Source organism: Heterodontus francisci, chromosome 8, assembly GCF_036365525.1.
Source record: "Heterodontus francisci isolate sHetFra1 chromosome 8, sHetFra1.hap1, whole genome shotgun sequence".
Taxonomy (NCBI): domain Eukaryota; kingdom Metazoa; phylum Chordata; class Chondrichthyes; order Heterodontiformes; family Heterodontidae; genus Heterodontus; species Heterodontus francisci.
In genome coordinates, this window is record NC_090378.1 from 25668097 (window position 1) to 25680657 (window position 12561).

The 12561-nt window shown below is 42.4% G+C and overlaps 1 protein-coding gene across 3 annotated transcripts in view; it reads left to right on the plus strand.

Annotated features, from left to right (window-relative positions):
• Positions 1 to 7315, plus strand: part of LOC137372709 (choline transporter-like protein 3) — an 82284-nt gene extending 74969 nt beyond the window's left edge. For all 3 annotated transcript variants that reach the window (XM_068036830.1, XM_068036832.1, XM_068036831.1), the window contains exon 16: positions 4963 to 7315. In XM_068036830.1, coding sequence (XP_067892931.1) covers positions 4963 to 5017 — 55 coding nt within the window. In that variant the 3' untranslated portion in view covers positions 5018 to 7315. The remainder of the gene's footprint in view (positions 1 to 4962) is intronic.
• The last annotated feature ends 5246 nt before the right edge of the window (positions 7316 to 12561 follow it).

Consider the following 12561-nt stretch of genomic DNA (forward strand, 5'->3'; position numbering starts at 1 on the left):
TCAGAACTGGCAGATATAAGAAATGTAAAATACTTTAAGCAAGTGGGGGTGGGACAAGAGATAACAAAAGAGGTGTTGATGGGACAAGGTCACAGAATAGCTGACCAGAAGGTCATGGAGCAAAGGCAAGCAATATGCTCCATGACCTTCTGGTCAGCTATTCTGTGACCTTGTCCCATCAACACCTTCTCTTTGGTTATCTCTTGTCCCACCCCCACTTTACTTGCTTAAAATATTTTACCTTTCTTATATCTGCCAGTTCTGAAGAAGGGTCACTGATCTGAAACATTAACTCTGCTTCCCTCTCCACAGATGCTGCCAGACCTGCTGAGTATTCCCAGCGTTTCTTGTTTTTATTTCAGATTTCCAGCATCCGCAATATTTTGCTTTTATTTTAAACAGTGACCCCTGGTTCTAGATTCTCCCAAAAGGGGAAACAAAATTTCCACATCTACCCGGTCAAGACCCCTCAGGATCTTATACGTTTCAATCAAGTCGCCTCTTACTCTTCTAAATTCCAGCAGATACAAACCTAGCCTGTCCAATCTTTCCTCATAGGATAACCCACCCATTCCAGGTATTAGTCTAGTAAACCTTCTCTGTACTGCCTCCAATGCATTTACATCCTTCCTTAAATAAGGAGACAAAGAACAGCACAAGAACAGGCTATTCGGCCCTCCAAGCCTGCGCCGATCTTGATGCCTGCCGAAACCAACACCTTCTGCACTTCCGAGGCCCATATCCCTCTATTCCCTTCCTATTCATATATTTGTCAAGATATCTCTTAAACGTCGCTATCGTATCTGCTTCCACCACCTCCCCTGGCAGCAAGTTCCAGGCACTCACCACCCTCTGTGTAAAAAAACTTGCCTCACACATCCCCTCTAAACTTTGCCCCTCGCACCTTAAACCTATGTCCCCTAGTAACTGACTCTTCCACCCTGGGAAAAAGCTTCTGACTATCCACTCTGTCCATGCCGCTCATAACTTTCTAAACCTCTATCATGTCGCCCCTCCACCTCCGTCGTTCCAGTGAAAACAATCCGAGATTTTCCAACCTCTCCTCATAGCTAATGCCCTCCAGACCAGGCAACATCCTGGTAAACCTCCTCTGTACCCTCTCCAAAGCCTCCACGTCCTTCTGGTAGTGTGGCGACCAGAATTGCACGCAATATTCTAAGGGTGGCCTAACTAAGGTTCTGTACAGCTGCAGCATGACTTGCCTATTTTTATACTCTATGCCCCGACCGATGAAGACAAGCATGCCGTATGCCTTCTTGACTACCTTATCCACCTGCGTTGCCACTTTCAGTGACCTGTGGACCTGTACGCCCAGATCTCTCTGCCTGTCAATACTCCTAAGGGTTCTGCCATTTACTGTATACCTCCCACCTGCATTCGACCTTCCAAAATGCATTACCTCACTACACACAGTGCTCCAGATATGGTCTCACCAATGCCCTGTATAAGTGACGCATAACCTCCCTACTTTTGATATTCAATTCCCCTCGTAATAAACGATAACATTGTATTAGCTTTCCTAATTACTTGCTGTACCTGCATACTAACTTTTTGCAATTCATGCACTAGGACACCCAGATCTCTCTGCACCTTAGAGCTCTCACATTTATCTGCTTTAAAATTCATTTGATAAAAATATGCCCATTATGGAAGTTTGTTGCAGTTGTGCTCAGTATTGACCATCCCCCCAATTTGGCAGCATTTACAAATTTGGAAACATTGTGCTATTGCCACCCAGCTCTATGAAATCAAAGTTCAAGGGGGGATGGGGAGGTTAGACATAAGGCACAAGCTGGAAAGGCTGAGAGTGGCCTTTTGAGGATAATGGGAATGGTGGCTGTCCAAAAGGAGCCATTTACAATGTTAGCAAGCATTAGGGTACAGAAAGGCAGTTCTGTGATCTGGAGGTGGGACTCAGTGGACAAGATCCTGGTGGGAGCACAAAGTAGGGGCCTACTCAGGTCGGGAAAAAGGAACCCGACCCGAACCACAGCGGGCCCGACCCGACTCCGCCCCGACCATCCCTTTACTTACCTTCCTGACACTGAACCTGCAGCGCATGCGTGAATATAGGAGGTTTAGAGATACAACACTGAAACAGGCCCTTCAGCCCACCGAGTCTGTGCCGACCATCAACCACCCATCCATACTAATCCTACACTAATTCCATATTCCTGCCACATCCCCACCCGTCCCTATGTTTCCCTACCACCTACCTATACTAGGGGCAATTGCTAATGGCCAATTTACCTACCAACCTGCAAGTCTTTGGCTTGTGGGAGGAAACCGGAGCACCCGGAGGAAACCCACGCAGACACAGGGAGAACTTGCAAACTCCACACAGGCAGTATCCAGAATTGAACCCGGGTCGCTGGAGCTGTGAGGCTGCGGTGCTGACCACTGCGCCACTGTGCCGCCCATGCGCCACGTATGATCAATAAGTTCGCAGATGACACGAAAATTGGTGGTGTCGTAAGTAGTGAGGAGAAAACCTTTAGACTACAGGACGATATAGATGGGCTGGTAAGTTGGGCGGAGCGGTGGCAAATGGAGTTTAATCCTGAGAAGTGTGAGGTGATGCACTTTGGGAGGTCTAACAAGGTAATGGAATATACAATGGATGGTAGGACCCTAGGAAGTTCAGAGGGTCAGAGGGACCTTGGTGTACTTGTCCAGAGATCACTAAAGGCAACAGCACAGATAGATGAAGTGGTTAGGAAGGCATATGGGATACTTGCCTTTATTAGCCGAGGCACAGAATATAAAAGCAGGGAGGTTATAATGGTGCTGTATAAAACATTGGTTAGGCCACAGCTAGAGTACTGTGTACAGTTCTGGTCACCACACTATAGGAAGGATGTGATTACAATGGAGAGGGTGCAGAGGAGATTCACCAGGATGTTGCCTGGGCTGGAGCATTTCAGTTCTGAAGAGAGACTGGATAGGCTGGGGTTGTTTTCCTTAGAGCTGAGAAGGCTGAGGGGGGACCTGATTGAGGTATACAAAATTATGAGGAGCATTGATAGGCTAGATAGGAAGAAACTTTTTCCCCTCAGCAGAGAGGTCAATATCTAGGGGGCATCGATTTAAGGCAAGGAGCAGAAGGTTTAGAGGGGAGTTGAGGAGAAATGTTTTCACCCAGAGGGTGGTTGGAATCTGGAACACACTGCCTGAAGAGGTGGTAGAGGCAGGAACACTCACGACATTCAATAAGTATTTAGATGAGCACTTCAAACGCCATAACATACAAGGCTATGGGCCAAGTGCGGGGAAATGGGATTAGTTAGGACGGGTGCTTGATGGTCAGCGCAGGCACGTTGGGCCGGTTTCTGTGCTGTAAAATTCTATGTCGTCATAGTGACATCACTCGCTCACTGCGCAGTCTCAGTTTCATCCCAGACACCCAAGTCAGGTAAGTTTTTTTTAATTTCAGTACTTACCAGCAGAGCACTTACCGTGTGTCCGGCCCGACCCGACCTGACCCAAGCCAGAAAGCCAGACCCTGAAAATGGGCCTGACCCGATCCGAACCAGCCACATGTTGTTGGGTCCCATCGGTAGCAGGCCTCTAGCATGAAGTACATGTGGAAGAAGCTACTGAGTTTTTTTAAAAAAAGGTCAGAGGGTGTTAGGAATATAAGGGAAGGAGGAAGTGGCTGTGAAAAAAAATCATCTCATGCTTTTTTGGAGGTGGGGTGGAGGAGATGATTTGTTGTTTAAGATGCTGGGATTGTTCTCGACTTCCAGTATCCTTAAACAATAGGATTCATTCTTGGCCAAATCTGACTGTGACCTACCATGCCAGTCAAGTTCTAGGTGCGTTTGAGTCTGCAGCCCTCAGACTTGAAGGCAAGAACTGTTATGTGGGATGGGGATGGAAGAGCAGGCTTGACCAGAGGTTTGATGGGCTGAAGGGATAGAAGGCAGAACCGGAGACACTTAACATGTCAAAAGCGTTCAACAATTTAGGCAGCAAAAATCTTATGTAGTACAGCCAAGGTTTTCTGGTCACCAGTCTGTAATTTTCCTGTCCATTCAAATCAGTGGGAGGAAATCATAGCTATGAGTGCACGGGCTGAAATTTATGAGTGTGCTGCCATTGGCAGCGGTGTGCTCCAATATTGCCGGTCTTCCCGCGCAGATGCGCCGATAAGCCCCTGCGATATTTTGCACGGGGACTCACTTAAACGAAGTGAGTGGAGCGGCCGCCCCCAACGAGGTAGCGGGGGCAGCCGCTGAGCCTCAAAGGCGTCTGGGGCCACTGCGCAGGCACTGTTTTAAAGGACTTCAAGCCCTTCAGGTCCTGTCAAATCTTTAAAGGTGCTGGCACCCAGAAATTAGAAACAAAATGACAGAAAAACTTTCCTTTCCCTTTCCAACCCCCCGAGTTATTAATTAATAAAATAACCTATGCCCCCGAAAAACCAATTTGTAAAATTATAAACTTTGACCAGCATCTTTGACCCTCAACCACTTCTCACCATTCCCACACCCAATCGGAGCAGTTTTCCCTACCCCCCCCCCCCCCCTGACGGCACGCAAGTTTCAGTCAGCAGCCGGGACAAGGTAAGCCAATTTGCATTTATTTTACTTCATTTTAGTATTTAAATGAAGAGTCCTGCCTTTGGGTTGGGGGGTGGGGTGTTGGGGTGTTGGAGCACCGAGGCCTCGCCGTCGCTGGTAAAATGCAGCGGGGCCTTCTCGGCATTGGGGGTCGTGGCAGGCCTCTCCCGGAAGAATTTTCAGGGCCCTCCCCATCACAACCCCCACACAAGAGGCCTCATAAAATTCAGCCCGAGTGGAAAACCACAGTTTGAGTTGAGAGATCTTGCCCTTAAAATGTTTAACTAGCAAATATTTTACACAGTGATTAGTTAATATGTAGTCAATACAGCACACCTACAAAATTAAAATTGCAATGTAATTCTTTACTATTTGGCAGGGTGCAAATACAGCATGATGGAGCTCCAGTGAATGGGATATCAACATTCCAATGATCTTAACATTTAATTACTACAAGCCAAATGGAGCACCGAGCCCCATCAAATTAGTCTGAATGGTCTAGTTCATGTAGGAGCATTTTTCTACATTTTGTTTAATCCTTTTTTCTTAAATGTTTTATTGCTGTTCAGTCTATCATATGCTGGGATTTCTTTACTGTGACACCAGTAACCTTACATTGCTGACAGTTCAGCTTATGTTACTTCTGTACACAAACTAGTACAAAACTGGATATTCTTGGTAAAAAGGCAACACATCCAATGATCTTATCTAGGTTGGGTCAAAGAGTTTCACCAAATAGCTGTTAGCTCCATTGCTAATGATTGAAAAGGGTTTGTGTTGACATTAGTGTTTCAGGGAAAATTAATATATTAAATTGAAAACATGGATTTTTAAAGAGAATATATTTGTCATCAATTGAACTGTAATTCTTAATGGATGGTTGTAAAATGTTAGTCAATTTTTAAATCTAAGTATTACCAGAACTTAGCGAGTCCATTAAATTAAATGCATAAAACTTGACCCCATAGACAATTTTTAAAAATAAATCCTGAAAAGTCATAGTTCTAAATGTTTTATCTTTCATATTTATTAAGTCTTGGTATCCGTATTGTTTATAATAATGTAGTAAGCCTTTAATATTATTTACTGATCCCTTCTAACCACATGAAGCTCTCTGCCTCCCATTGAGGCCCACTCCAACTATTCCAAGCTCTGCTCTGTCCATCAGTAATTATAGAAGCATTCAGTCCCCTGCTGTATTTCTACCCTCTTTTAACAAAAAAAAATCTAAAAATAAAAAGCTGGCACCCATAAAACAGAGGACTTATGAGCAGTAGGCCCTTCGAGCCTGCTCCGCCATTCAATAAGATTATGGCTGATCCATTGTCCTGTCTGCCCCCCATAAAAGGGACTGTGAAGTTGTCAGATTGTCATAAAGATCCAACTGGTTCACTAATGGCCTTTAAAGGAAGGAAACTTGCCATCATTTTCCACTCTGGCCCATACATGACTCCAGACCCACACCACTGGGTCTGATTCTGACCTGTCCTCTGAAATCACTCAAATTGTATCAAACTGCTAGAGGAAATTGCAACAGTTCCAAGAAGCTGGCTCACTTCCACCACACAGCAACCGAGCATGGCAATAAATCCCACGAACACAAGATGCAGTAGACCAAGCTCGCAGCAATGCCCTCAACCAGAGAATGGAAAAGTAAAGAAATGCCTTCTGTACTAATGTTGTGAATCTAGTGTGTTGCCCTGCTGAGCCGTTAAGACAATTTTACACCCCTTACCCCGTTAAGACAATTTTACACCCCTTACCCATTTATTTGGAGTAACACTGAGTTTTCTGCTGCTGCTAGGCCTCATTCACTGGCAGCATATTATCAGAAATTCAGGTATATCTTACACAGATTCCTAAGCATAGTGCTTGTGATAGTGAGCACTGCCCATTTGAATATTTGGAATGTGGCATGGGGAGTGCAGGGTCCCTACTAGCAGCATAAATTTATAAAATGATCAACATCTTAACCCACTTTGCTCTTTCAATCATGCCTCCTATAAGGATAGCCTTCATACTCTGAGATAGGGCAAGGTGGGAGGAGGCTCATGTGGAGCCTCAGCACCAGCATAGACCTGTTTGAGCACTGTAAAATTTACAAAAGTGTCCTATGTAGAAGTTCCTACAACAGCAGGAATGCAAACAGTCCCAGCTGTTGGCCAGTGATGATCCTCCAAGTCTGAGTGCAGGAACTCCCTGGAGTTCTTCAACCTTTTCTTCTAACCTTCTCCTAAAAACTTAAGACATTGAGCCTATCTGCATGCTGGTCCTAGACTAAACAAAAAGAAAATAAATTTGGTAAGAGGTAGATGCTAAGATCTGCCTGTTAAGAAAGGTGCATCCACTGCCATTAGTTCCAATACTTGGGACACTGCTGTAAAAAAAAAAAGACTTGCCCTTCTTTATAGTCTACATTACAAATACTTCACTTACCAAAAGTAAGGTTATATTAGATTGAGTCTTCACCAGCAACACCCCCCTCCCCAAATTAATGTTTCTGGTTTGAGAATATAAGGGTTAAGATTGAACTATTTTTGTATAGTTTGTAATTTGAAGATTTTACATTTTAATGGATCAAGCAATGGGTAAGCCTGTCCTTAGAAGTACAATTCATGGTAAAGTCTTTTGTTTAAAAAAAGTGTTAACTATTTTATGTCTCTTAAATTATGTATCTTTGAGTTGATACTGACTGGGTGTATCAGTTTTTAATATCCTGTCAGAATAGAACACAAGTCTCATTGTAAAATTAAAAATTTTAACAACTTAAGTGTCATTTGGCTGGATGAATTGGAAGCTTCTAGCATTTACATACACTAACATACCATATATTCTTGTGCCAATGTCAGTGTGTTGGAGATTGTGAAGGCTGGATTTGATAATTATCCTGTATATACAAATGACATATTGGGTGAGATTTTGTATGGGTTGAAAAAACATGAAAGATCTGGCGGTTAAACAGGTTGGTTTAACCACACTAGGAATTATCTGTATGGTATTAAATTCAGATAAGAAAACCTATTAAATCTGAGTGTCCTCGCCAGTGGAATCCCATTTAGTGACTCCAAATCCACATTCTCCCACTTGTATTCCTTTAGAAAAACAGTACATGTAAAAAGTTAGTATTCTTTTGAAGGCAAGGATCTAACTGGAGGACATTCCTGTCCCCTTTCCTACTATTAACCATCTGTTGAACCAAGATTGTTGCGGTAGTGCTGGTTCTGTGCTGTGACACCAATTTGCATCACCTGAGGCAGTTGACCTGGCTATGCATCTTAAAAAGAAAAAGCACTGGCTGACTGTGGAGGAAGGGGTGCAAAGCAGACCAGGGGTAAAGAAAGTAATGTGCATTTATCTAGTGCTTTTCATGACCTCAGTACATTCCAAGGTTCTTTACAGCCAATGAAGTGCTGTCACTGTTCTAATATAGTAATCCATATGCATTTAAAACTAGGACTTTGTTCCAGTCACAATCGGCAATGGCTTGGAGCTCAGCTGTTAATTGTCCCAGGCTGTGATAAACACTTAAAATTGATTCATTGTTTAGCTTCATTACTACTAGATCAGAGAAAATGGAACTCCAAATTTTACCACTTAGCCAGCTATAATGTTGAGTTGGCTGGCTCCCAAATACCAAGCTGTAACAATACCTTACTGTGCTACAGAACTTTAAGCACAAACAGGAAAATATCCAGCGACAGAATGCAAAGTCTTAATTAAAATGCTAATACCTGATTTTGAAAAGGTACTGTTTTAATGGTTAAGGCTAACAGAATTAAAAGTCTTGCATGTGGTTTTAAATGACCTCCAATAAGAAAATTAAGTGACAAAGGATAGTTTTGGAAATATATTTCAAAAGAGCTTTTCATTATGTAAGCTGAAAAAATCCGATGTAAGATTCCAACAGTTGCTTTCATTACCAAATTACCACCATATTTGCTGTGTTTAAGCTAGAGTTCCCAATTACTGATTTGAAATGAGTGAGATTTACATCAAAACACTGCTTTAGTTGGGGAGAATTATGTATTCCCAACTGGAATAGAAGTTTCTAAATATGCTGCCTCTCCTCCTTCCTGCCCCGTTGAAAGGACACTGTTTTTGTAGACAACATTGGTCTATGAGAAGCAGTTTGATTAATAGTTACAAAAGTGGTGCAGAGTTATTTCCATTATGTCACTCAATTTTCAACCTCTGATCCTTATCCCAAATATATTCCTTTTAATTGATATCCTGATGAGTATAGTATTCAGTTCAATTTGCAGCTCCTCAGATAATGAAGCAGTCCATGCCTGCATGGAGCAACATTCAAGCTTGGGCTGATAAGTGGCCACACAAGAGCTAGGTAATAACCATCTCCAACAAGTGAATCTAACCATTTCACTTCCCCTTAATGTTCAAATTCCCCACCATTAACATTCTGGGGGGGGGGGAAAGAGTTTAACCATTGACCACAAGGGTAACTGTACCAGCAACATAAGTGGTTACGAGGTCAGAGGCTGGGTATTCTGAAGCGAGTCATTCCGGGTACTGCCTGTGTGGAGTTTGCAAGTTCTCCCTGTGTCTGCATGGGTTTCCTCCAGGTGCTCCAGTTTCCTCCCACATGCCAAAGACTTGCAGGTTGATAGGTAAATTGGCCATTAGAAATTGCCCCTAGTACAGGTAGGTGGTAGGGAAAATATAGGGACAGGTGGGGATGTGGTAGGAATATGGAATTAGTGTAGGATTAGTATAATATGGGTGGTTGATGGTCGGCACAGACTCGGTGGGCCGAAGGGCCTGTTTCAGTGCTGTATCTCTAAACTAAACAAAACTTCCTGACTCCCCAAAGCCTTTCCACCTCAACAAGGTACAAGTCAGGAGTCTGATGGAATACTCTCCACTTTCCTGGGTGAATGCAACTTCAACAGTCAAGAAGCTCAACACCATCCAGGACAAAGCAACCTATTTGACTGGCACTCATCCACCACGTTGCAGTGAGTATCATCCAAAGATGCACAAAGCAACTCACCAATGCTTCTTCAACAGCATCTCCCAAACATGCAACCTCTAGCAACTAGATGGACAAAGGAAGCAGGCTCGTGGGAATACCATCATCTGCAAGTTCCCCTCCAAGTCGCACATCATCCTGACCTGAAAACATATTGCTGTTTCTTCATTATTGCTGGGTCAAAAGCCTGGAACTCCCTACTGAACAGCACTGTGGGTACACCTACACCACAGGACTGCTGCTCCTCTGACTGCTTCTCAAAGGCTATGAGGGATGGGCAATAAATACTGGCCTTTCCAACACCTACATTGTACAAAAGAATCAAAAAAATGAGTCATGTATTTGCTTTCTTTCAAGTGTTACATAGGAATTACAATACAGAAACAGCCCATTCAGTCCATCATGGTGTTTATCCTCCAAACAACCAGCAGTCCTAATCCTTTGTGTCTGCTCTGTTCCCATTTAACCCCCCTTCCTTCGATCAGTCTCTATTTCAATCACCAACTCCATCAGTGCATTTCACCACCTCACAAAGCAGTTCTTGACCCAGCTACTGGAAACAGTCTGGCTCCATCTAATTGTCCCATCCATTTTAGAAACTTTTATTATCCCATAATCTGTCATTCCAACAAAAAAAGCCAACTTTTAAGTTTTTCTTAATACTTGTATTCCCTCATAACAAAACAATCTAGAGAGTCTGCATTGTATCCTCTCTAAAGCCTCAATACCCTTCCTATAGCAGTATGACAATGTCTTAAGGTAGTTGTGTGCAAGATAGTACTGCACTACAACCTAGTCACTCTAAATAAAAATGTGAATGTTATAGTTGTAACAAATTCTAAGTACTTCTAGAAAAACAAATCAGTTCTGATTATGTTCTATACACTGTTATGCCTATATTTGTAAATGAACAGGTTACACTAATCAATTCTTTTGTGCTGATTATTTTAATACCAAAATTAAACACTGTAGCACCTCGAGTGCTCACTATAATAGTTTACTATAATAACTTGATCAGTTGGTAATGGTGAAAAGTTTGAATGCTTGATTAATTATTTAACATTCAAATGCTCACTCCATCACTATGGACAACTGGCTTATAAAAAGACAAAAGGTCTCACATTAACAATGCAGTCACACTGCAGTTTGAGACCAGTAGCTGCATTCAGCTTCTAGCTACGCAGAGCTTCATTTTGTATGGCTGGCTGGAACAGTCTCGCCCAGGAAGTAAGCTGTGTGCATGTCTGCATAGAGAAAGGGCGGAACTTTCTCCTAACAGTTAAAAAGGTAAATTGTTTAGAAAACAGAGAAAATATTTAAATTCAACAAAAGAACTAGGAGGAGGAGTAGGCCATATGGCTGCTCAAGCCTGCTCCACCATTTAAGATCATGGTTGATCTGATCTTGGCCTCAACTCCACTTTCCTGCCTATTCCCCCTTTACTCCCCTATAGTTCAAAAATCTAACTCAGCCTTGAATATATTCAATGACCCAGTATCCACAGCTCTCTGGGGTAGTAAATTCAAAAGATTCATGATCCTTTGAGAGAAAAAAAGTCCTCCTCATCTCCATCTTAAATAGGTAATCCTTTATTCTGAAACTGTTCCCCCTAGTTCTAGATTCCACCACAAGGGGGACATGTTGTCAGCATCTACCCTGTTGAGCCTCCTTAGAATCTTGTTTCAATAAGATCACCTCTCATTGTTGTGAATTCCAATGAGTATGGGCCCAACTTTCTCAACCTTTCCTCAAAACAACCCCATTGACCTACTGAACCTTCTCTGAACTGCCTCCAATGCAACTATAGCCCTCTTTAAATGAGACCAAAACTGTGTGCAGTATTCTAGGTGTGGTCTCAACAATGCCCCATCTTTTTCTTTTGGGCCTCCTTATCTCGAGAGACAATGGATACGCGCCTGGAGGTGGTCAGTGGTTTGTGAAGCAGCGCCTGGAGTGGCTATAAAGGCCAATTCTGGAGTGACAGGCTCTTCCACAGGTGCTGCAGAGAAATTTGTTTGTTGGGGCTGTTGCCCCATACAGTCATAGCAAGGCTCCATTATATTCCATTAGGTGGACAGACCACCAAGCATTTTGAAAACAAGATTTAACACTGCATTGGATTTATTGTGTCAAAGTGGTGCATGACTACTCCATCTAGGGAGAATCTCACTACACTTTCCTCCTGAGTCAGATTGGATTTTGACTATTTTCATTCAGGACATTTATATTACCAGTTCAATGTTTGTGCCAATGCTAAATTGCTTTGCATTGGTACTAAATTTATCATAAATGAACTAAACACCTTTATCTTCCACTAAATGTGGTGTGGTTGAGATTTCAGGCTACATAGTACTTCTGGCTTGTATTAGCCAACAAATACCAATGTAAAAAGGTGCAACTGATTGAAAGATGTAGGAATGGATTGTATTTGCATTCAACTCCAACTCAAACTCTCTTCCTGCATCCGAGTCCTAACACATAGACATGCATGTGGAGCAAGTATGCTCAGCAATATGAGCTAAGCAGTACAAAAATAATAATAATGCTTCGAAATATCAGTGCCTCTCAACTCTGTTGCAACCTTGTAACATGCTTACTGCCAGCTACAGTTCTGAATGGTAAACTATACAAGTGATTCTGAAATTTTATTTAGAAATAAATAAATTTGAAACATTTTAGATTTACTGATTGCTGGGGTAAATTTAGAAATTCACTCCAGCAATCAAATCAACAACTGAGACTTTTCATCAGTAATTACTACAAAAATCAATCTTGATTACGTTGTAATGGAAGGTTGGTTTAAACTCCTCTTTATAACAGCATTGCGTCCAGTTACACAGTTAAGTAAACTGTACCAGAACAGATCATTCACTTATGTGTTTGTCAAATCTAAACAACTTGCATTGTGGAGCACTTTTAACATAGAAAAATGTTCCAAGGCACTTCACAGAGGCATAAACAAAGAAGACAAGCCAAGAAAGGTACAGACAA